At 48.7% G+C, this 23,988-nt stretch overlaps 1 protein-coding gene across 4 annotated transcripts in view; it reads right to left on the reverse strand.

Moving 5' to 3' along the window:
• The window catches only part of CEP295 (centrosomal protein 295), a 721,329-nt gene that overhangs the window by 19,248 nt on the left and 678,093 nt on the right, over positions 1–23,988 (reverse strand). For all 4 annotated transcript variants that reach the window (XM_069639287.1, XM_069639289.1, XM_069639288.1 and 1 more), the window contains one exon: positions 12,123–12,222. In XM_069639287.1, the coding sequence (XP_069495388.1) occupies positions 12,123–12,222 (100 nt within the window). The remainder of the gene's footprint in view (positions 1–12,122; positions 12,223–23,988) is intronic.

Genomic DNA, 23,988 nt, shown 5'->3' on the forward strand with positions numbered 1-23,988 from the left:
GACATTCGGCATTGTTTTCCTTATGTCCATTGTTTGGTATTTGATTTTCTTTCAACACATTTTTTGTTCAATACATTTGTTCCTGTACTTCAATGTGTGGTATTCTCTCATTGGTTTCATGCATGTCATAATGTGGGTGTTCACATTCACTGGCACCCATAGTGTGTGTGAGACGGACATGTGCTGATGTACATACATGCCATTTGGGTTGTTTCATGCAATGGGCATTTCAATGTGGGGTGTATGTTATGCTTGGTTGGTTATTTGGGCAGGGGTGGCGTGCCGTGGGATTTTGGTGGACATGAGGGCCATGATTGTGGGTCATGTTGACATGTTGGGGGGGCACATGAGTGGGGGCCTGCTGCCAGGTGCCCCTGACTGCTGGGGGGTGGGGGTGCTGGGGGACATGAGTGGGAGCCTGCTGCCAGGTGCCCCTGACTGCTGGGGGGTGGGGGTGCTGGGGGACATGAGTGGGACATGAGTGGGGGCCTGCTGGCAGGTGCCCCTGACTGCTGGGGGATGGGGGTGCTGGGAGACATGAGTTGGTGATCCTATTGCAACGTGACATGTGGCTTGGCTGAGGGGCATGCCCATGGTGGATGGGCTGCCTGCGGGACATGACCAGGGGTGCAGGGTAGTCCCCTGTGGTGTGGGCTGCTTGCAGGGGCCGTGGAGGGAGTAGAGGGAACACCTGGGAGGACCCACACTGCCAATTCCCGTGTGAAACTACCCGCAAGCCCCTGAAATACACGTACCCAGGCCACTCGCGTGTGAAACTTCCTGCGCACCCCTGAAATACACTTACCTAGGCCAATCACGTGTGAGACTTCCTGCGCACCCCTAAAATCCACGTACCCAGGCCAATCACGTGTAAAACCACCCGCGAGCCCCTGAAATACACGTACCCAGGCCCAATCGCGTGTGAAACTACCCGCGAGCCCCTGAAATACACGTACCCCGCTCCCCCAGGCCCAATAGCGTGTGAAACTACCCGCGAGCCCCTGAAATACACGTACACTGCTCCCTCAGGCCCATTCGCGTGTGAAACTACCGCAAACCCCTGAAATACACGTACCCAGGCCAATCGCGTGAGAAACTTCCCGCAAGCCCCTGAAATACACGTACCCCGCTCCCCCAGTCCCAATCGCGTGTGAAACTTCCCGCGCACCCCTGGAATACATGTACCCAGGCCAATCGCGTGTAAAAATTCACGCGAACAACAGTTATACACGTACCCCACTCGCACAGGCCCCTTCGCGTGTGGAAGTTACCGCGAAACCCGTAATCCACGTTCCCCGCTTGGCGTTTGCTGTTTGGCAGTCCGGTAAACTGGTCCAGGGTTGGCGCAGCCCTTTGCGCTGGATTGGGGATTTTGATGGCTTTTCCTTGCGCGAGGGCGTTCTTGGGGGCGTAACTGGCGCTGCTGCAGGGCCGCTGCGCCACGGCTGCTTTTGGAGGCTAAAATCCATGAATGCGCTCTGCGCGGAAATCGATTTTAGCGCACGCGGCTGGCGCAGACATTCGCACAGGAACACTGTGCACCAGCTGCGTGCAGCACTTTTGTGCGAATTTCTATGAACTACCCCCCGAGTTTCGTTCTCTTTGGCCGCTTTCAGTGAATAGTCCTCAACTGAGATTTTCAAGGAGCTCCTCTGCTGTCTCATTTACCACAGAATCTTGTCCTGATGGAATTTGTGGTATGGAGACATGGCTTACGTCCGTCATTAGAAGTGGGCGAGGGCAGTGTTTTTTCAATACGAGTGGACCGTACAATTTTTTGGTTGTTCCTTGCCGAATATGCGTGTTTTCGGTGGTCATGTCTCAACCATTTGAGAGCCTCTAAAAGTCCTTCAGTTACTTTGTCTTTGGTCGATTGGTCCCTTGCTGCGAAATCACTTAGGCGGTATTGCCAGTGTGTGGTTAACAGTTTGGATTGTAGGAATCCATTGAAGGATTCTATTTGTTGTAGTTTGTCATGTTTTGTAACATGGTTGCTTGATCTTTTATAGAGTAATTTAAGGACTCATAAAACTTTACAAAAGGGATTAGTGCCAGGGAAGTGGCTGCCAATACGTTGTTATGGATTTGTATGGACGCAGCAGTAGAAAGGTTTGACTTTGTGCCAGAATCGATTGATTGCTCAAGAGTATTCAGATGTGCATTTTCCCCAGTTATACTTTTTCGCGAAGAGGGGAGATCATTTTTGGGCTTTTGTAAGCTTCGTACAGGTTTATAGGGGGTTTTGGTTTCACCAAAATGGGGAATGGCTGGTGTTGAGCACCGGATCTCAGATGGTCTTGGCGATGTTCGAGGTATTATGTTATTAGCAATACAATGCCTCAGGGTTTTCCACTCTGAAGACATTTTTACTCTGATATCAGGCTGCTTTCGAGGGTTGGAAAAACTTTCATTTAGTTTTTCTTTTGCCAACAGGTAGTTCTCTTTTAATCTCTCAGACAGTCGCGGTTCTCTAGCTGCTTGATCATATTTTGCAGCTCCAATAATATTCTCATGGTTGTTAAACGTGAACAAGTTTGGGATATTTCGTCTTGAGCCTGATAATTCAACAGATGATGCTGGGATCGAGTGTACATCATGGCTTTTCCCTTGAACCATCTCTGTTAAAGAGCAATTAGTAATTATTTCATCGTTGGGAGGCGTGCAACAAGCTATTTTTCCATTGGTTGTACCAAGCAAAGTTTGTCGCTGCAAGATGTTTTCGTTGGTTTCAGTGATTTCAGAGTCTGGTTCAGAGCATTTCGATTACCAATGCACTATGTGATAATTTCTCGCTGTTCCCTGGGCTGCATTGCACCGCATCCTCAGATTGATGACAAATAGTTTTGTGTTCTTCCATTTGTTTTACAGGAGTTGCCATTTCCATCAAAGAATATTGCAGAAGTCCCTTGGTTATCAGTGTTTGATTTGAGTCAGTGACAGAGGCGGGTTCAGCGGCCAATCCCTCAAGAGTTAACAGATGTAGGCGATTACAGGGGATTGGCTATTAGTCTCGCCTGGTGTTATCGGTTGAGAGGAGCTTAAGAAGGAGATTTCATGCACTGGCTCCTCCAACGAGTGAGAATGTCTAATTTCATGTATGTTTGCAGTAGCCCGACTCTTATTACAATCATTCACAGGCACGATTGGAACAGGCGAGTCTCTTACCTTTGCTGTTCCGTTGTGCGATTTCAGCGCAGACCAGGGGTTTAGCAGGCGCCGATGTTGGAGTCATTCGCCGCGTTAGGGGTCCGGAGTTGGAGTTACTGACACCATTTACAGTTGCAAGTGTCATCCTCTTGCGACTAACGCGACCCGTGGTAGACTGGGTAACTAAGCATAACTCTGCGTGGCGCTCCGCACGTCCACACACCTTATGAAGGTGAAGTTGTTTCTTAAAGGCACAAACACGGCACCTTGAGACACTTTGCAAGCAGTGTCAGTGAATGTTCATCCTGAAGGGGCGATCACAAATTGCTCAGCAAAGCAGTCTTGTACGTCGCTGCAGCTCCTCTGGACTCCTCTGTACTCACTGGGGCAGACTGGGTAATTCGGAAGCGTAACTGCGCCATAGAGGTCTGATTCTGCCTAGAATCAGAATATGACGTTTTCTGCTACTGTAGTATTTGTCACGCCACAAACCGGACTAAGAAGTGCAGAGTGGCTCTAGCTATTAGCGATGTGTTGGACTTTACGATTAAAGCCTCCTGGGCTGATAAAGGCAGCAGATCTATAATCGTGGTAGGGGAATACGTGGGGGCAACATACACACTGGTGTCCATTTGCGCCCCTAATGTGGGGCAAGAGGGCTTTCTGAGGGAATTGTTGGAGGTTTTAGAAGGGTTTGCCCAAAGCAACTTGATACTGATGGACAATTTTAATCTAGCATGTTTCCGGTTAGAGGGAGGGTGGGCTTTGGATGGGGGAGGGTAAAGTGGCATCAGCCTCGCTGAGGGACAGGTTTGAAGCCCTTGGACTACGGGATGTATGGAGGGCTGCAGGGGAATATGGAAGGCTTTACCTTTTTCTCCAAGTACACAGGACACAATCCTGTATCGATTACATTTGGGTGTCAGCCCCCTTATTGGGTGCAGTGATGGGTATTGAGGTGGGCCCATTCGAGATCGCAGACCATGCAGTGGTCACCATGGACTTGCAGTTGCCCGGGGCAGAGAGCAGGGATGTGGGATTGGACGGTACCGGGAGAGCTTCTGCGGGACCCGGTCATTAGGGGAGAATTTGGAGAAGAAGATTAGGGAGTTTTTTTTGCCCTAAATAAAGCTTCAGACACAGGGAGTGTGTTCGTTGGGAGGCGTTCAAAGCCACGAGTAGGGGGATGGGGTGGTTATCGCTCTAAAAGCACAAAGGAATAGACAACTGAGGGCCCTCGAGACCCAGCTAGAGGCCGAAGTTAGTAGGAAGCGGGCCACGGGTACTCCATCTAGGGAAAACATTGAGGGAATATCATCAAGCAGTGGGCCAGCTCAATGTATTAAAAAACAACAAGACAGAAAGGTTGCTATTGATTGTTCGCCAGCGATTTTATGCTAAGGTGAACAAGGCCAACAGGTTACTAGTGAGACTCCTTAGGGGGGCATCTGGTAAAAATAATATCACTGCTAAAATAGACTATCAAGGGTCCCGTCATACCCGCACACAGAAGATTCAGGAGTGCTTTATCAATTATAAGGACCTATACACGTCTCAGAACTCACCGGATAGAGCTCAGGCGGACCTCCTGGAGGAGATCCACCTTCCCAAAGTGGGAAATGAGGAAAGTTAGCAGCCAGGGCAGGAGATCACAGAATACTAGGTCCGGAGGGTTATAAGGGACCTTTTCCCCCCAACCCCCAATAAGGCGCCAGGAGCGGATGGCTTTATAGCTAATTATTATAAGATATTTGTGGGATTATTGGTCCCACAATAGACCAGCCTATTTAACCGCTTCCGGGAGTCAGGCAACATTTCTGTGTCAAATGGAGGAGGCGAAAATCATTCTCCTCAAGCCCAACAAAGATCATAAGAAGTGCACATCATATAGGCCAATGGCGCTAATAAACGTGGATGCACAAATGTATACAAACATTTTGCCCAATAGTTTAGGGGGAGTTCTAACCACCCGGATCAGTCTGGCTTTGTACAGGGGCGGCAGACGTTCGACAATATAAGACAGGTAGCGCACCTGGTAGAAAAGGAGAATTAAATCCTTGGTCCCTGAAGTCCTACTATCCCTCGATGCCGAGAAGGCCTTTGATCGAGCTGAGTGGCCCTTTCTATTCCGTGTGATGTAAAGGATGGGTTTGGGAAGGAACTTCCGGCAAATGGTTCAGGCAAATTATGTCTCCCCCAATGGCGCGGCTCCATATTAACTGATCAATGTCTGGCGGTATTCAACTGAGCAGGGGGACTGAGCAGGGGGGACCAAGCAGGGATGCCCCCTCTCACCCTTGTTATACGCCATATACTTAGAACCATTGCTGGAATTAATAAGGGAGTCAGATGTGCATGGGATACCATTTGGTTGAATAAAGCATAAGGTAGCAGCTTTGCTGATATGCTCTTGATTCTGGCAAGCCCGGGGGAATCGTTTAGGGCAAGTAGGGAAATCCTATTGGACTTCGGTGTGGAATTGGGCCTCAAGATCAAAATAACTAAATCGGAACTATTGAACCTCACGCTTAAGGGCAGGTAAGTGGCGGGGTTGAAGGCAGAGTCATCATTTATATGGAGTCCAGGGGAGGGGGATCAAATACTTGGGAATTAGGATTACTCCAGACCTGGCTGGTTGGTATGCGGCCAATTACCCGCCCATGCTGGCAACCATTAAGGCTGATCTCCTAAAGTGGAAGGCGCTTAAGATCTCCTGGATGGGTAGAATGGCGGTGGTGAAGATGGTCACACTCCGTAGACTGCTCTACCTATTTCAAGCACTCCCAGTGCCAGTCCCAAATGTCTGTTGTAGCAAGCTTACGAAATCAATTGGTGATTTTGAATGGGAGGGTAAGAGAGCAAGGTTCATCCAAGCATTACCGACATCCCGGAGGAGGGGGGGGCGGGATGGCTATCCCGAACTTTAGACTGTACTATGAGGCATCCCAATTGCCGATCATACAGGTATGGTTGTCGGGGAAAGGGGGGGAATCAGTGGGTAGTAATGGATCGGGCAATGGTGAGGCATGACCTGGAGGCAGTTTTGTGGCTGCCACGACAGCATAGGCCGAAGCACATGTATACGAGCACTATCACAAGACGAGACTAGTGGCGGAAACATGGGACAAACTAGCAGGGAAATATGGGATTATGACATTCCCGTCCCAATTTACTCCTATATTGTGAATAATCCAGACTTCTCACCTGGGACAGAAGCATGGGCATTTAAAGAATGGCAGGAGGGGGGTGCAGAAAACTGCGAGATATGTTCCAAGCCATTTATGGAGCGCAGTGATTCGGCGTGGGTGAAATCGAAAGGCTCCGGTATTTTCAGTTGTAACATTGGCTTGTAGATCTAATCGTCAAGGCAGCAGCCTGACGCAACTTAACCCAGTTAGAAAAATTCCTTTTGACACAGGACGTATCCAACAGGCTAATTTCTAATCTGTATAAAATCTTGGACAAGCCTATTCCCCGGGCAGCTGGCCATACATGGAACGGTGGGGAGAGACCTGTTGAGGGAAGAATGCGAGAGATTATGGAAAAGGATACCGAAGGTAGTTAAAGCAACCCAGTTACAGGAATGCTGGTACAAGCTGCTTTATTAGGTGGCATTACACACCGGCCATACTCCACAAAATATAACTTGGGACCTTGCGGGAATGTTGGAGGGAGTGCAGTGGGGAGGGTACGTGGTCGCATATTTGGTGGAGATGCCCTAAATTTGAACGCTTTTGGATGGAGGTACAGCAGGCTCAGTCCAGGCCTTTGGGGACAAGGCGGCCATACCACCGGAGGAGCTCCTACTGGGGTTGGATGACGGCACAGAGGTGGGGAGAGTTGGGGGTGGGGGGGGTTCGCAGAAAGACAATGTTATCCCTGGCTGCTATGCTGCTAATTGGACAGAGGTGGAAGGGTGAAGTCATCCCCATGCTCCAAGAGTGGTTTCGGAAAGTTTCTGGCAAGTATTAAATTGTGAAATAGAGCAGTAAAAGACAGTGAGGGTGCACCTGAGCGACAGTAAAAACAAAAACAATTTCTAGCAGGTCAGAAAGTAGTTCAAATACTTTATGAACCAATCTTAAAACCCTATTCGGGTTTTCTAGACATCAACAGGGCAAAGCCAACATGCATTTCCCAGTTATAGGTTAAACCAGGCCTCAAAATTTGCATTTGCCACTAGCGAGTGATAATGGACTCTCGGGGATTAAAATAAAGGGGTGGCATGTTTCAACAAGTTCTATTTTAGGATATTTGTCCAGATGAAAAATATGAGTCCTCTGTCCAATAACCTGCTCTAACCCTACCACTAGTCTACAAAAATGTTCAGCATCCAAATGAAAATAGTACCACGAGAATGACTCCCTTCTCCTGGTGGCTCAGTCTTCATCTCTTTTCCAACAATCATTTGCTCTAGCTTCTGATTCAGCCAAGAGTATGGTCAGGAGAAGGACTCCCTTCTCCTGGCCAGCCTCGCGCAGCTTTGAGTGCTGTCTTGGCCTTTTCTTTGGCACTAGTCCTCAAAAGCCTCCTCACTTCTTCCCACTGGCTTCTGAAAGCTTGCTTTACAGTTCCAGCAATTCTTTTCAGTTACGACATTATGAAGATTATCTCCAGATAGCTCTTGTCCAATATCTTCTTTAATCTTATTTGAATTATCACTGTGAAGTTCTCAACTCAGGAGTTGCCCCAAACCCCTACCGGGTGTCCTCCTACCCCCGTTACCTGTGGTGTCGGGACTGCATCGACAGCAATTCCTGGAGTGTTGGTCTAACTCACGTTGCTTCAGCACTTCCTGCTTCCTTCAGTCCGCTCCCCGTTTCGTCCTTCCGGATCCGCTTAGACTTGGGCCACACAGCTCCGGGGTAGTTGCAGGACCACCAGGTCCACCTCCCTGAGGTCACGCCAATGCTGGATTCTCCTCTCTTCCACTGGTCAGGTGCTTGGCTTACACCGCTGTGCTCCGTCGACCGATACTGGATGTCCCCACCACTGGCAATCAAAGTTCTTGCAGCTTCTTGTTCCCAGGTACGAACTTCCCGCGCTGAGCTGGCTTCACACTGGCTGTTGTAATATAATCTTTATGCCTCCTTGGGGCCAACTCTTCTCAGTACTATGGTAAGGCAACCTGTTATTAATTTGCAGGTTTCTTTGGCTTTTGTTTGTCTGGGTTATATTACTTTGAGGATCAAAGACAGAAGAGACGTTACCATAACAGAGTAGTGTTATCAGGGATTTCTGACTGGGATTTAGTCTGAAGGGAAAAGGGGTTTGGGAGTTCCTTCATGGAACAGGAGTCCTTATCCCCATGAGGGGAGTCTTTCCCTGCAAGGTACTGCTTTTCACCACCCCTAAAGGGACTACTGGGGTTCGGCCTCACCTACCTAGCCTCACAGCAAAGGGCTCTGCTCTGGGGAGACGTGACAAGACCCCATGAAACATCCCATTGTGGAGAACAGAGTGGGAGGGCGACTAGGCCCGGCTAGTGGTTTGCAACTTGAACATTTCACCACTGGGTTAAACTGACAATTTACCAGCTTTGCCGCACAGCTACAAAGACACTCTTTGGACTGAGGAGGGCTAGCTACTGCTCTAGAGGCGATCCAGTCTAAGTTTCTACTAAGAAGAGGCCGAGGTAAGAAGACTGGAAGGTGGATAACCTATCTATTGGCAGACAATGTTGTGGTTGTAGTGCCCAGGAGAAAGATATGCAGACGGGCCCCTTGGCGCTCAAGACAGGAACCAGCAAAGGATTAGGGGGCAGAAGAACTCCAAGATGACGAAAATGCTGCTGAAGTACAATGAAATCCAGCAGGGAGTAGGATTCAGTGGCGAGTTTCAACGTTGCATTTTATACTGGTCGCGGTTACCGTCAGCAGGGTCTGCCGGCAAAGCCTGTAGAAATGGAATGACAGGACCAATGTTTCAGACGAGATTCCGGGAACCCAAGTAGGCACAATTCTGACCCTTCGATCAAGCCAGAAGATGGCTCCTGTCTGGCCCTCAAGCTGCACGTTGGGACAAAGGAGATTCCCTATGAGAAAGGAAAGCTGGAAAATTCAGCTTTAAGAGTCCAGGCACAAACAACGTTATACAATATGCAGCAACAAAATGATGCCCCCACTTCTGGGATGGTCCTGCACGTTGAGTTGTTAGTAATCCTTCAAACAAGTAGGTTCAAGATGGGAGCTGTACCATTACTGAGCTGTTGATCATGTAGTTTATTTTTGATAGACCACTTGAGAAAGGAACTGCTTTGCACCCACAACATGTACCGGAATGATGAAATAAGAAATGTTGTGCCAAGTTAATTGATTAAACTTATTTGATGATTAAACATCTAAAAAGGTGGAATTATTTTTTTCTGTGGTTATGAATTAAGTGCAAAGCATCCCAAATAAACTGCACACTAATTCACACATCCATGAGCTTCAGGGCAACAAACAGCTGCAGACACTGAGCATAAGACTGTGCCAACCGGATTAAGGGGCAGGATCACGAAAGATGGTTAGATTTGGTTGAGAATGATCAGAGTTTAACTTACAGTAGTATCATGAACCCAGCATCCACCAGGATCTTGAGCAAAGTTGTCTTCTTCCAAGTACACAGGTGCAGTTTAAGACAGTTGAGTCACAAAGTGGCCCCGGTTTTCCATAGCAATACACAAACAGAGGTATGGTGGTAACACCAGCCCACTAATCGCAACCCATACACATTTTAAACATGTTGTGGCTTCCCAAGCAGTGAAGGCCAGTCTCACTCCTGTTTCATGAGTGTTGGGAAATACTTTATTTTTGCAGCTTTCCCTCTACTGACCTCAGTGTATTGCACTCTCCGGCCCCCAACACCCAACATTTTGCTATTGTTTGATTCCTGTCCTGATTTTTGGAATTAAGTAAAGCCTTTTTACTTTACTTTCCTGGCATCTGCTTTGGGGTACTGGTCTGCCTCAAGGCTACCAATCTAAGGGGAGCCTGTCTCCCTTTTCGAGACTCCTTGTTGGAGTTCAGCTGCACACATCACCTTAAATAAAATTGTGTCAGGGGTACTTTGTATCCCATTTTCCTTAAGTAAAATTGTTGCAAGTTTCACGATGTGTCCAAGACGGCATGTGGCAGTGGATATTTCTACCGTTTTTCATGTGTACTTTTGCATTCTACCGCAGAATGCCTTTTTGACTACCATATACTCAAAAAGGTCTTGCTATGCTTTTTCTCGCCCTTTCCTTTGGTCATTTTGTCCTTTAGGATTTTTCTGGTCTTTTCGGGTCAGGAAATATATATGTAAAGTCCTGTCCTGTGTAAAGCATCAGATTTCCTTCACGGGTTGCCAGGGATATTAAAGTCGCCAAGGAAGGTATTGGTGTGCATGAGACACATGGTGGTCAACAAATCCATGAAGTCTCAGATGGAGGGGTTGGGCCTGGGTGGCTTGTACATGAGGTAAAAAGTGATGTTCATTGGGGAGAGTGGGAAGTGGCAGAAGCTAATGGTGGCGAAGTTCAGTTGGGTGCACAGCCATGATGCCTTGTGAATGATGGTGAGGCCTCCTCCCTTCTTTGGACAGTCTTGTCGTAACATTCTGTAGACTTTGGGGATAACATCTAGGATGTGGGTGTCATCCAGGTCACAGAAATGAGAACAGCACCCAACCATTTAGAGAGCCCGGATGAGCTTGAGGGTATCACCAAGTTAGGGAGGGCACAATGTCTTTTCTTCACATGTATTTAATGTGTGGGTCTTTCCTGCATAGTAAATACATCAAAGCCTTTTCCCCCTCGCTGCCCATTCCGTCTTTGACCCTATTCCTCGAAAGGGGGAGAGGGGTACACCCACTCTTTACTCACCACGCCCTCTCTCAACCACACACAAAGTATGGGGATCCACCCCATTTCACCATCCACATTCAACTTGATTTCCTGTTGTGGCTCTGCTTCCTCCTCTTTACTGGATATAGAATTCCCAGATCCCACCCCCTATATAAGCCCCCACCCTCCACTGCACAATCTTTGCCACAATGCAAGTGTGGTACAGTAAAGCGACAACGTATACCTAAAGACCCTGACCACAGGGCTTAAGTAAAATCTCTGCAATAGATGGACAGCACTCATTCAGTGCCATTAGGTAGTCGGACCTTATATAGAGATATTGCCCTCAGATAAAAGTGTGTTGAGGAAGGGACAAGGGAACAGATAACATCCTTTTACCTGTGTGTACTTTATGCACGGGGTACACGTTTCGGTATGAAACATACATGAGATTGAACCCCACTTTCAATAACCTAGGAGAGGCAAATTTAGATACGCTGCTGGATACAATTTGGGGATTTTATTCACACAAATTTAAGCCAAGTCTACAGGGTACCTCAAAGAAATTCAGCAAAATATCCTTTGCATCCTATGTAAAGTGGAATAACCTATTTATACTAAAGACCTTGCATGCAGAGCGAGAGGTTGAAATGCGGTTCAAATGTGTGTATTAAAAAACAATCTCCTATGTGACACATACGTTTCAGTCCTGGGATCAGAAAACCTATACGCTGGGACTTCTAGAAGTCCTAGTTTTGCGAACAGGATAGACACTGAGACAAGTGCTCTGTCGTGGATTGAAGTTGAAATGCATGTAATGTACTGCATAGTATGGTTTATCTAACGGGTCACCAACATGGATGGATTAAACGATTAATTTCTACTGACCTTCAGAGTGGTTTCTAAACCAATTAAACCTTTACGGCACTTTAAGCACTACGATTTTTGTAAATCAACTGTGCCATGGATACTGATACTTCACTTACGACACCGAGGGACAGTGGCCTTGTTCATCTTGTTACGGGACACAAGGCGTATACATCACTGACCCACAAAATTCCTAGGACTATAGTTACCAGGCAACCTTCAACAATGGTATTACATCAGTACAGTAAAATCTAGCAAAATAACTTCATCAGAAAACAGATTTGCAATTCAAGTTAATTACCTTATGAAATTCTTTAGCCTTTCCTCTGTTTTTAGCATAGGATTCTTGCCTCATCCTCTCGGTCATTTGATTTTTAACTTCATCCAGTTGATTATATAGTCTAAAAGATAATGAATAAAGGTCAGTGCATAAGGCATTCAAAGGGATGACAATGCTTTTCCAAACGTCTCATACGTAAAGATATTAGTCTCAAATTGGGCACACGAAACACTAGCTTCATTTTTATTTATTTATAGATTTGTTATCAATGTTCTCTGTGGACTCAATTGACACAGTATGTTTTTCTTTTAATGCATAATGAGCCTGAAGGCCATGCAAATGACAGGGGAGTGCTAACATTTTGGATAAATCCATCTTTTCTCATATTAGGCCTTCATTGCAACTTATACTGCATTGAATTCAGTTTCTAATTCACAAAAGAAAGATAAAACAGGAGAAAAAGAAAAAAGGCAATCCCACAAACTATACTTTGCCCAACCAGAACCATTCAGAACCCAGAGTACCTATATGCTCCCAAACCCCTTTCAGTCGGCCGGCCACTTTTTTTTTTTTTACACAGTGATGACCTTTACTTTGCAAGTCCTAGAGAACATTGATCCCAGATTGGTCAACGCAGTCCCAATAAAGGCTTAAGTTAGCTTTAAAGCAGATTTCCCCCCCCCCCACCCCTCGTTTGTGAAAACATTTTGCTGCTGCGACCTGTCCAATTAATCTGCCCTTGTTTCTTTTTAGCCCAGCAGAGGATTCGTGGCCTTGAGCTGACAGTGGTAAAGAGGAGGGAACAGTCCTAGGCAAACTATTTTTGTCTAGTTCAAGGAAGCGCTATAAGTATCAACATTTGATCTGCCATTCCCAATTTGCATGTGAACCAGAGATGTTCAAAGATATGAAGAGCACTTAAACCTGAAAGATGCCGAGAACCATTAAACACTTAACATGTAGTGATTTGAATCCTGAGAGCACCAGAACCCCAGAGAGTATTTGAGCCTGGGAGTTGCAGAGACCCACAGAATACCTTAGAGGTACTGAGAATCAGCACACACTGGAATCCTGAGAAGTCGTAAGAAGTAGAAATATACATATTAGCAAGATTTTACAAAAGTTATATAGTGAGAGCTTAGAAGAAGAAACGGACTGATCCGCAGGGTTTCCCTTGCGTTGTTCGCAGAGTGTCAGTGGTAGCTGGAACAATAGTGAAAGCTTCACTCTCAGGATAGGTGGTAGTAAAGAACAAGTTACTTTCTTACCTGGTAACGTTCTTTCGATGGGATGGTCCGACGACGTATTCCATATCTATGACATGTAATCACCACAGCTGTGCTGCTTCGGAAACTTTTTTCGGCGTCTGCGTCGATGCGCCGCCGTCGAGGACCTCCTCCGACGTCATCCGATGTGATTAGGTCGCACGACGCCCGTAGCCTCAGTTGTATTTTTTCCCCCCAGAACGTGTGACATTAGTCAACTGCCAGTCAGACACACAGCCTTGCGGAACGTAAGCTGCAATCGCAAAAGAAATTCTGCAGCGGGGAAGGCAGGGCGGGAGCGATATGGAATACGTCATCGGACCATCCCATCGAAAGAACGTTACCAGGTAAGAAAGTAACTTGTTCTTCAAGGGGATTGGGTCCTCCGACGTATTCAATATCTATGACAGACTCCCAAAGCAGTACCAGAGCAAGGAGGAGGGAAAGAATTTAGAATCAAAATTTAGAATAGCCAATCAAATAGAGCAAAGGACCGCCTTGACAAAGGCCAGATCCTGTCCTCGGATGGAATCGAGGGAATAGTGACGTACAAATGTATGTACTGAAGCCCAGGTGGCTGCATCACAGATGTTGCAAATAGGAACACCCCTCAGCAGGGCAGTAGATGCAGCCACATCCCTGGTAGAATGGGCCCGCAAGCCAGCCGGTGGGTCCTTACCCACCAAGCGGTAACACTCCGAGATGGCTAAAATAATCCAGCGAGAAAGTCTGTTTCGTCACAGCTTGCCCCAAACGCTTTCCAGCGTAACCAATAAAGAGTTGATCGTCCACTCTGACCCGGGACATGCGTGAAACATAAAAGCTTAAAGCTCTCCTAGGATCAAGCCTATGGAGCCTCTCCACTTCCTTACCAGGATGCGGAGGAGGATAGAATGCCGGAAGAACAACCTTCTGGGCCAAATGAAATTCCGTCACTACCTTCGGAAGAAAAGAAGGACGAACTCTAAGGACAACCTTGTCCTTGTGAAATACATTGAAGGGTGGCTTAACTGAAAGTGCCTGTAACTCACTCACTCAGCGAGCGGAAGTAACCGCAACTAAAAACACAGTTTTCAGAGTTAACAGCCTCAAAGGGCAAGAATGTAAAGGCTCAAACGGAGCACCCATAAGAAACTTAAGAACAAGGTTTAAATCCCAACCGGGCACCAGGAAAGGTGACGGAGGGAACACATTAGTGAGCCATTTCAGAAACTGTGAAATTAAAGGGATTTTAAAGTAAGAACACTCTTCAGACGAGCGCTTAAAGATGGACAGCGCCGCCAGGTAACCTTTAATGGTACCCACTTGCAAGCCCCTGTGGGCCAAAGAAAGTAAAAAGGACAGAACCATGGGGATGTCACATGCAAAAGGATCCACATTCTGAACTCTGTACCGTTGCCGTAAGTTCTGCGACTGGTGCAGAGACTTTGTTGCTGGCCTTCGGGCCGAAAGCAACACCTCCATCACGTCTTCAGGGAGGTCCCAATCCTTATACCTCAACCTTTCAGAAGCCAAGCGTGAAGGTTGAGGGATCTGACCTCTGGATGGAGAACCTGACCCCCCCCCTCCCGTGAGAGCAGATCGTCTCGGTAGGGAAGACGATGTGGAGGGCAGATGGACAAGTCGAGAATGTCCGGGTACCACGTCCTCCGAGCCCACGCCGGAGCAATGAGGATAATCCGGGAACCGAACTTCGGTAACCTCCGCAGCACTTGCGGGATGACAGGGACTGGAGGAAAATGCGTACAGCAGCGGGAATGACCACTCCACCACAAACGCGTCTCCTAAGGCTCCTTTTGGAGGAAATTCCTGCGAGCAAAACCTTTCGCACTTCCGGTTGACACTGGAGGCGAAGAGATCCACTTGAGGGGTCCCCCAAAGGGCAAAGATCTCCAGGAGAATCTCCTGAGCCAACTCCCACTCGTGAGAGATCGCGCTCTGCCTGCTCAGAGCGTCCGACGTCACGTTTTCGTCTCCGGCCAGATGAACTGCCGAGATCGAAACTTCCTGCTGGTGGCCCAGAACTCGAGCTGCATCGCCTCCCTGCACAGAGGAAGTGAGCCTGCCCCCCCCTTTTTGTTGAGGTAGTGCATGGCCACTGTGTTGTCCGTCAGGATCAGGACACTCTTTCCTCACACAGTCGGCAGAAAAGCCTGCAGGGCTAGCCTGACGGCCCTTAGCTCCAACAGATTGATATGGAGTCTGGACTCCGACTGAGACCAACGACCGCTGACTGTCAGCCCGTTGGCATGAGCTCCCCACCCCGTGAGGGATGCATCCGTCACGATCGTCACCTCCGGCCAGGGAAGCCAAAATGGAGCCCCCTTCATCAAGTTGCCTTCGACGGCCCACCACAGAAGGTCCCGGGCGACCGAGGGCGACATCTGAACCGGGTCCGACATCCTGCCGGAGGACTGCGACCATTGCGTCTTGAGTGCCCACTGCAAAGATCTCATCCGCAGGCGAGCCTCTGGCACCAGAAGAATGCAGGATGCCATGAGGCCGAGCAACCTCAAGAACTCGAACGCTGGGAGCGTCTGGGCATGCTGAAACTTGTGCACCATCTGCTGAATGTGAAGAGCCCTCACCTGGGGAGGAAAACACTGCCCCAGGGAAGTGTCGAGCACTGCTCCGATGTACTGGAGCCGCTGTGTTGCCGTCAAATGGGACTTCTTTAAATTGAGGGAGAAGCCCAGCCTGTGAAGGGAGTGGCAGGTGACGGACAGATGATCCAGGACTTGCTCGGGAGAGCTCCCCCTGATCAACCAATCATCCAGGTAGGGGAGACGTGAATCCCCCCTTGCCTGAGATGCGCTGCCACCACCACCATGAACTTGGTGAAAACCCTCGGGGCGGAGGTCAATCCGAACGGCAGGACCCGAAACTGAAAGTGCGAGTCACCAACCGCGAACCTCAGGTACTTCTTGTGCTTGGGATGGATCGGCACATGGAAGTAAGCATCCTTGAGGTCGAGTGACACCAACCAGTCCAGAAGCTGAAGGCCTGGAGGACTTGAGAGAGAGTAACCATCTTGAACTTGTCCTTCCTGAGGAGTTTGTTCAAACCGCGCAAGTCCATGATGGGTCTCAATCCCCCCGTCTTTCTTCGAAATCAAAAAAGAAGGGGAATACCATCCCTTGTTCCTCTCCGCTACAGGCTCCAGTTCTATGGCGCCTTTCTCCAGCAGGGCTTGAATTTCCTGCGCAAGGAGCGGATCCGGACTCTTCAAAGAGAGGTTCCCCAGTGGATTGTCGCGAGGCCTGTGGCGAAAGGGAAGACAGTAGCCGTGGGTTATGATCTCCAGAACCCACACATCTGAAGTAATGGCTTGCCACTCTACAAGATGCTGCGCCAGCCTTCCCCCCAACCGGCGAACCATTGGACATGGCCTCATGACTGAGTGGGAGCAGCTGCGGCGTTACCTGAGGGCAAAGAGGCAACTGCCCGAGCAGCCTTTGGACCACGGGTACCCTGTCGTTCACCTCTGGTACCCCTGCGTTGGCCTCTTTGACTGCCAGCTCCTCTCGCTTTACTGTAGGACGAGTAATAGCGAAAGGAACCACCCCTCCACTGCTGTCCCCTACGACGAAAAGGCGGAGGTTGGCGAACTGCAGCGCCCAACGACTTCGCTGCAGCTTTTGAGGTCTGCAACCTCTCAAGGCTCTCGTCAGCCTTGCTGCCAAAAAGGTGTTCACCGTCAAAGGGCATGTTGAGGAGCCGGGACTGCACATCAGGAGCAAACCCCGACTTCCGCAACCATGCAAACCTGCGTATCACGGTGCTCGCCGCCATGGACCTACTGACGCATTCAGCTAAGTCCAAACCCGACTGAACGGACTCACACATGGCATCCTTACCATCCTGGACCATAGCAAGGAAACCATCCTGTTCGTCCCCTTCGGGAATATATTCAGCCGCTAACACCACACAGTTCCACAGAGTGTGTGAAACGAGACAAGGCACAAATGGAGTTGGCCGCCTGAAGCGCCATACCACCAGAAGAAAACACTTTCTTCGCCCAGCCATCAAAACGTTTGTCGTCCCTATCAGGAGGGATGGTAGGGTACGACGCCTGCTTTGCCGGGGCCGTGGCCGCCTGCACCACCAAACTCTCCGGAGTGGGGTGCCTGGTCAAGTAGCAGGGGTCGCTACTGGCTGGACGGTATTTTCGTGACAAGGATCTGGCCCACCCCCGGGAGACTCTCCGGAGCAGTCCAAGCCGCCGCCACCCTTCTCTGTAAAGCCATATGGAACGGCAGTACCGGGTCAGTTGGGGGACCAACATCAAGGATGTCCGTCAGATCATCCTGCACAAACTCCCCTGGGGGAGCAGACCATCCCAAGTACTCAGAAACCCTAGCCATAAGGCGCCGGTACGAGGAATCGGCATGAGAGCCAGGCTCAGGCCTACAAAACTCCACCTCCGGAGAGGTGTCCAGTCCACTGGCATCATGCAGTGACTGCCTCAAATCGTCAAACTGACTATGGCCCGAGACAATTTCATCTAATATGATATGGCATTTGTAACGCGCCTATACACAGGTGTTTCAAGGCGCGACGAGGCAGGGAGGGGAGGAACAAGGGGAGACAGACAACGATCCTACTAGGCCAGGTGTCATTCAGATCGCGCAAGTGCAGGGGTGGGGGAGGGGGAAAAGTGCAAGGGGAGGGGGGGGGGGAAGTGCAGTACAAGGTAAGTGGCGTAAAGTGATAAATAAATAGGGCCAGCTGGTGGCAAGTGCAAGGTAAGTGCAGAACAAGTGCTGGGAAAGGGGGGGAGGCTGTAGGGATACAGAGACAGTCCCGCAGTGCAGAGGGGTTCCAGTGCATCAGTGTAAGTGGAGAGTGGCTGGGCCCAGGACCGAGGCCGTTAAGAGTGGTCCAGTTGCAGAATCAGTGCAGTTTCAGTGAAGGATATTAGCTGTTCAGCAGGGGAGAGGGAGAGAGAAAGCAGAAGCAAAGAGGAAGGTTTTGAGGTGCTTCCGGAACCGGAGATGGTTCTCCTCAAGTTTCAGGGAGGCAGGAAGGCTGTTCCAGAGGGAGGCCCCTGCCGCGGAGAGAGATCTACCCCCTGGAACCTGACTAGGAACCAGGACATCAGAATCCTCATCCGCCTCTGAAATATATTCCAGGTGGCGAAAAGAAGGCACCCGAGAGTGCTTGCTCTTAACCAGAGCCTTCCTAGGGGGTTCCCCCGTGCCACGGGGTACCTCCGACACGAAAGGCGTCGATGGCGTCGAGCGAATTGGCCCCGACGTCGAGAGAACAGGCATCGGCGCTGAGAGGATCGGCTTCGAGGAAATCGGCGTCGACGTCAGATGCAGCGCCGCCAGCATCGGCGGCGTCGACACAGCCCTCGAAGCCGGAGCCCCGAGCATGTCCCTCGACGACCTGAGCGTCGACGGCTTCGACGACTTCCTCTGAGCCGGAGCCTCGAGAAAGCCTGTCGACGCCCTCGACGCCTCAGGCGTCGATGTCTTCCTCGAAGACCTCACAGGTGCACACGGTCTCGAACGCGTCGAGGACCGGGACCTGGAACGGGTACGTCGAGAACGAGTCTCCTTGTCCAAACGGGACCTCTCCCGTGACTCGTGCCGACCACTCTTGCGAGCGGTGTCTCTCGACCTCTCACGACCGACCCCACTCGGGGGCACGGAAGGCTTAGTACCCTGCGACTCAAGAATCGCCAGCATTTTCTTCCCGAAGGAAGCCCATTCCTCTGGCGTCGCACGGCTGGTGGGGTAAGCGACGTGCCGGGCAGAGGCCTCCGAAGAGGACCTGGAAGACGACCGGTGTCGGCGCTTCCGAGAATGCCTCGAAGAGGCTGAGGAGTGGCGAGACCGACTCCTAGGAGACCCACGAGACTTCTGACGATGACACGGAGAGTCACCCCTCGAATCATCCGTCGAAAGCCCCGCAGACTTCGACTTCCGGGGCTTGGACCCCCGACCTACCGACAACTTCTTCTTACGTTCGCGTAAGGCTTTGGACGTGAGCGACTGGCAGTCGATACAGTCATCCGTGTCGTGGGCCTCCCCGAGGCACCAGAGGCAGCGTCGTGCGAGTCCGTCACCGACATCTTGGACCCACACTCCCCGCACTTCTTGAAACCCGGACGCGGGGTCGAAGACGAAGTAGAAGACATCTTCACACGAAGGATTTTCACAAAACGAACAGGTTCAAAGAACCGAGAAGAACAGAACTCCAAAGAGTCGAGGCGTTAACCGAGATTCACGAAGCAACACGTTCGCGGAAAAAACGGAACTGAGGCTACGGGCATTGTGCGTCCTACTTATCACATCGGTTGACGTCGGAGGAGGTCCTCGACGACGGCGCATCGATGTCATCGACGCAGGAGCCGAAAAAAGTTTCCGAAGCAGCACAGCTGTGGTGATTACATGTCATCGATATGGAATACATCGGAGGACCCAATCCCCTCGAAGTATAGTTTACACTCAAGTAAAATATATTTGAATATAACTATGAGGATAAAATAAATATTTACTTTGAAGGTAAATCCTAAAAATTAGAAATGGAGTATTCACAATAATAAGGTGACTGTTAAGAGGATTATCTTGAAATCCTCTGGTGAAGGCATAGGAAGATTACCCCAATAGTACTGTGCAGGCTGCCCGTTACAAATTATTTTTATTTTTGCCGCTTTCCCTTTTTGCTTCACTTATCTTGATAGGCTCATCTGTTTTGGGGGCACTGGTCATTCCCTATGACTATCAGGGCAGGAGAACTCTGTTCTCATTAGTAACATTCATGGTTTGTTTTTTCCTGCACACAACACCTTCTGTAAAGTGCAGTAGAGACGCTTTGTGTCTCCAACTATTTTTGGTAACTTTGTGATTACTTGCCTGATGTGTCTAGGATGGGCTGGTGGCAGAGGATAGTTATTTAATGTTTTCTTTCTTATAGTCTTGAGCACTTTTGCATTTTACTGCATAATGCCATTTAAAGTACCATATACTCTTAAAATGGCTGTGCCAGCCACAAGATTTTTTTACCTGTCCTTTGGCCATCTTGTAATTGGACCTTTTTCCTGCCCTGGAGTGGCTGGACTTTCTATGACTGGTCCTTTCTCTGAGAAAGCGCCAGCTTTTGCAGGCAAATTGCTTGCCTATGTGTATGGCCAGGTGCGGTGTCTGGGTGGACCCAGTCGACATTTGTGCCAGAGTGTGTCCATTGCTGAGCAGATGCAGCGGCAACTCCGAACACCCGGACCTTGTTGTTGGAAGTTAATCAGCAGCACTTTTCTTCACTTGCCCGACGAAGCCCAGTCTCTCTGTGGATTAACTGAAGACCTTCATTGGTGTTTCAAACCCTGGACCAGTGAGAACAACCATGCTGATTCCTGCTCAAAGATCCCACCAATGGAATCGCTCTGAAATATCCAGGAGTCAACCCGTGAGCTATTCAGATGTCTTCCTGGGCTACTTCGTTGCAACGGTTGCTGCCCCAACTTGTGCATTGGGACTCCGTGGTGGAGACTTGTAACTTCAGGGAAATGCTTCTTGTTCCATATTAAACAAGGGTGTTGGGATCTCTCACTGACACCCTGCCTAAAGTCCCAGGCAGTCAGGGCAAGGCATACACTTCCTGATCCCAACCCTGGGAGTGGTGTACTGCGGGAGGATCACCTGGGAGGAGACAGTTCCCAGGGTGGTGAGGAGAGTTTGTGGGATGAGACTGTATATGTCTTCAGACAGTAAGATGCTTTCCTATGTACCTAAAGAGGTTATGGCCTATTGGGTCCTGTTCTCCCAAAACCTTAATTGCGGAGGCTGTACAGTAGAAGACGTGCTGGAAGCCAAGACCATGCTGAAGCCCAAGACCAGAAGCAGAAGGCAAGCAGAGGGCCTGGGGAGAAAAGGAAAATCCCAATTGTAGTGGCCCAGAAACACATGTGTTGCAAAAGGGTGCGGGTCCCAAATGAGCCAGAAGTAGTAGCAATGTTCGAGAAGTCTGGGAAGCAGAGAACCTGCAAAAGCAGTGTCCCTGAAGCTGGTGAGTAAAGCGCAGCATTCAGATACGCTTCACACGCCTTGCTGGTAACTGTAGCCTGCTCCTAATAGACTTGCGTAATGTTTAAAGCAAGTAAAAGCTGTTGGATATACTTGAAGTTCGGTTAACAATGTAATTCTAACACCCGCGCTCGTAGTGAAAGCCTTAACACTTGCGTGAGAAACCAAAAGTGTTTAAACTCACTGTTGAACCTTGTGAAATCTGTTGCAGACTAACGGAGTGGTTCTGTGTTCTTAATCAAAAGGGAGCTTAATCAAGAGGGAGGAACGCTTGTCAGACCATTACTGAATGTCGAAGTTTTACAAATTACATGTAACTAAGAGTGAAATCTACATAAAAGGAAAGTCGGCTGTGCCCAATTGTGTTTCCCAGAGGCGGTCAGAGTTGCATCCTTCAACATTACACAAGAATACAATTCTATTTACAACTTTAAACTTGAAAATCTACCTTAAAGAAGGGTTGCATGTGCCTCAATTTTGTTTCACTTAAAAAACGGAATCCTATACTGTACCCAGAATTGACATTCTTTCTAAATACAAGAAGTAAAGAGTTTAAAATACTGAAGAGAAGAACAAGCATTGCCTAAGTCAGAGGAAACCCCTTTTCATAGTGAAACCATTCTTGTTGAGAGTTAAAAAACTATCCACCTACACTGTGAAGTTGTTAACTGTCAAGTGGCCCAAGATACAAGTGTGGCATTGTTACCTGAAGCTGAAAGAGTGGCACTACTGCTTCTGAGTAATTTATTTAATGAACAGAAAATGTGTGAGTAAAGCTGGGGGAAGGGGAGATAAATACTTATGAAGTATACCTCAGAAGTAGATTACAACATCTGGTGCAAAAGACTGCTGAAGCTGAAAAGAAGTGAGTCTTGTAGGCAGAAGCAAGTTCTTTCGGCAGTCAGTCAGACGGAAGAGGCAAAGAGGCTACCCCTTTTTAGAAAGTTTGAAGTAGCAGCGTGCTATGGGAGAAAGGTGAATGTTCTCATAGTAACAGTAGATGGGTGGTTGTTGAAAGGGAAGCAGCAGCCCAGAGAAAAAAATCCTGACAAAAATATTAAATGTACTGAAGGTCCTAAAGAATTGTGTATTATTGTCATTAAGGAAATATTGCATTTTCTTTTAGAACTGTGACAAACTACCTTGAAGAAGACACAAATGATCAACATAACGAGGATTACCATTGGTGCCATTTTCTTTTCTGGAAGTTGGAAGGGAATCTTTTCACCCAGGAACAAAGTGTTACCAGTAGATTTTCAGTTTGATGAACGTTTGCTTTGATTTGGAACTGACAAGAACTGGTTCAAGACTTGTTTTTTTCCTTTGAACACTTTGGGCATCATTACGGGTCCAACACTGTGGTCCTCATTATGGGTCCAGGAGTAACCCTGCTGGTGCTACTGGCGGGTTGCCGCCAGACCTGTGAGTATTTACCCGCGCCTGACTTCCCTGTGCCACCGGGAGATTACAACTCTGGTGGCTCAGAAAGTCAGACGCCAGTAAAATGTAAGTCCCCATTCCCATAGAGTCCAATAGGACTATGGATGTGGGGACACAGAAGCACTGGCACTGTTGCGAACGGTGCCGGTGCTTCAGTGACTTGTCTGCCTACCGTGGCCGCTGTGCCTGGCAGGGTCAGACCTGTCCGGCACAGCGGCTCGGGCAGGCAGACTTGGAGTTTGTCGGTCCAGAAACAGTGCCAGTGAGCTTACCAGCACCCTTGTTTCCGGATCGGCAAACTAGTAATGAGGCCATTTGAAGTTGACTATTAAGACCCAAGGTAAGGGATCTTACCCAGGACAGGTGAAGACCATTCAGATATTGTTTATTATCGAATGCTGTTGTATAACCATACAAGAGATTGTTCCCTTAGCCTTTACACTCGGTAGAGAATTCCACGATAGAGTAGGGCAAGCAAGGATTTATTTGAAAATATTTGCTTTAATAAAATGTCATTTTGAGAAAACTCCAAGCAGTTGTCTGCCTTGCATTACTGACCCCTCACAGAGCCCCTCTTATTAAGAACCAACATGGGTCAAATACCCTGTTCTATGGATTGTCTCCCACTCAGGAAGTCTACAACTTGTATTAGCTCACTGCACCCTCCACAAAGGAGAAATGATCATTTGCATATCAATCTGGTCCCACCCACAAGGGCAGTCCAGCACCGAAATGCTAGCCAGTTCTCTTCTGAACAAGAGTACCATCAGCAACTCCAGACATGTGTTTCATCCTTGTTGGGCCTCCTCAGTGAGTTAAAGCTGAGCCTCCCTAAGGTGCAGTGATCAAGGGGTACATGTCTAAATCACCCTGGGTTACTTAGCTATGTAGCTATAAAACTACAAGAAATCCACTAAGGAAGATTTAGTCACCCAGTGCCAATAGTCTTCGGGTCTGATCAATGTCTGCATAGAGGAGAGCAAAATGACTAGGGAAGTAAAGCAGAGGGCTTTACTTCCATTCAAAAATTCAGATCAGTAGCCAGCATTAACACAAGGAAAGGGTGCCCCCCTCTTAGCAGTCTATAGGAATAAAGCAGCATGAAAAATCTTCCCAACACCTTCCTATTGTAAAGAACGTGAATATGGGAGT

This window comes from Ambystoma mexicanum, chromosome 7q (genome assembly GCF_040938575.1).
Source record: "Ambystoma mexicanum isolate Mex_15411 chromosome 7q, UKY_AmexF1_1, whole genome shotgun sequence".
Taxonomy (NCBI): Eukaryota; Metazoa; Chordata; class Amphibia; order Caudata; family Ambystomatidae; genus Ambystoma; species Ambystoma mexicanum.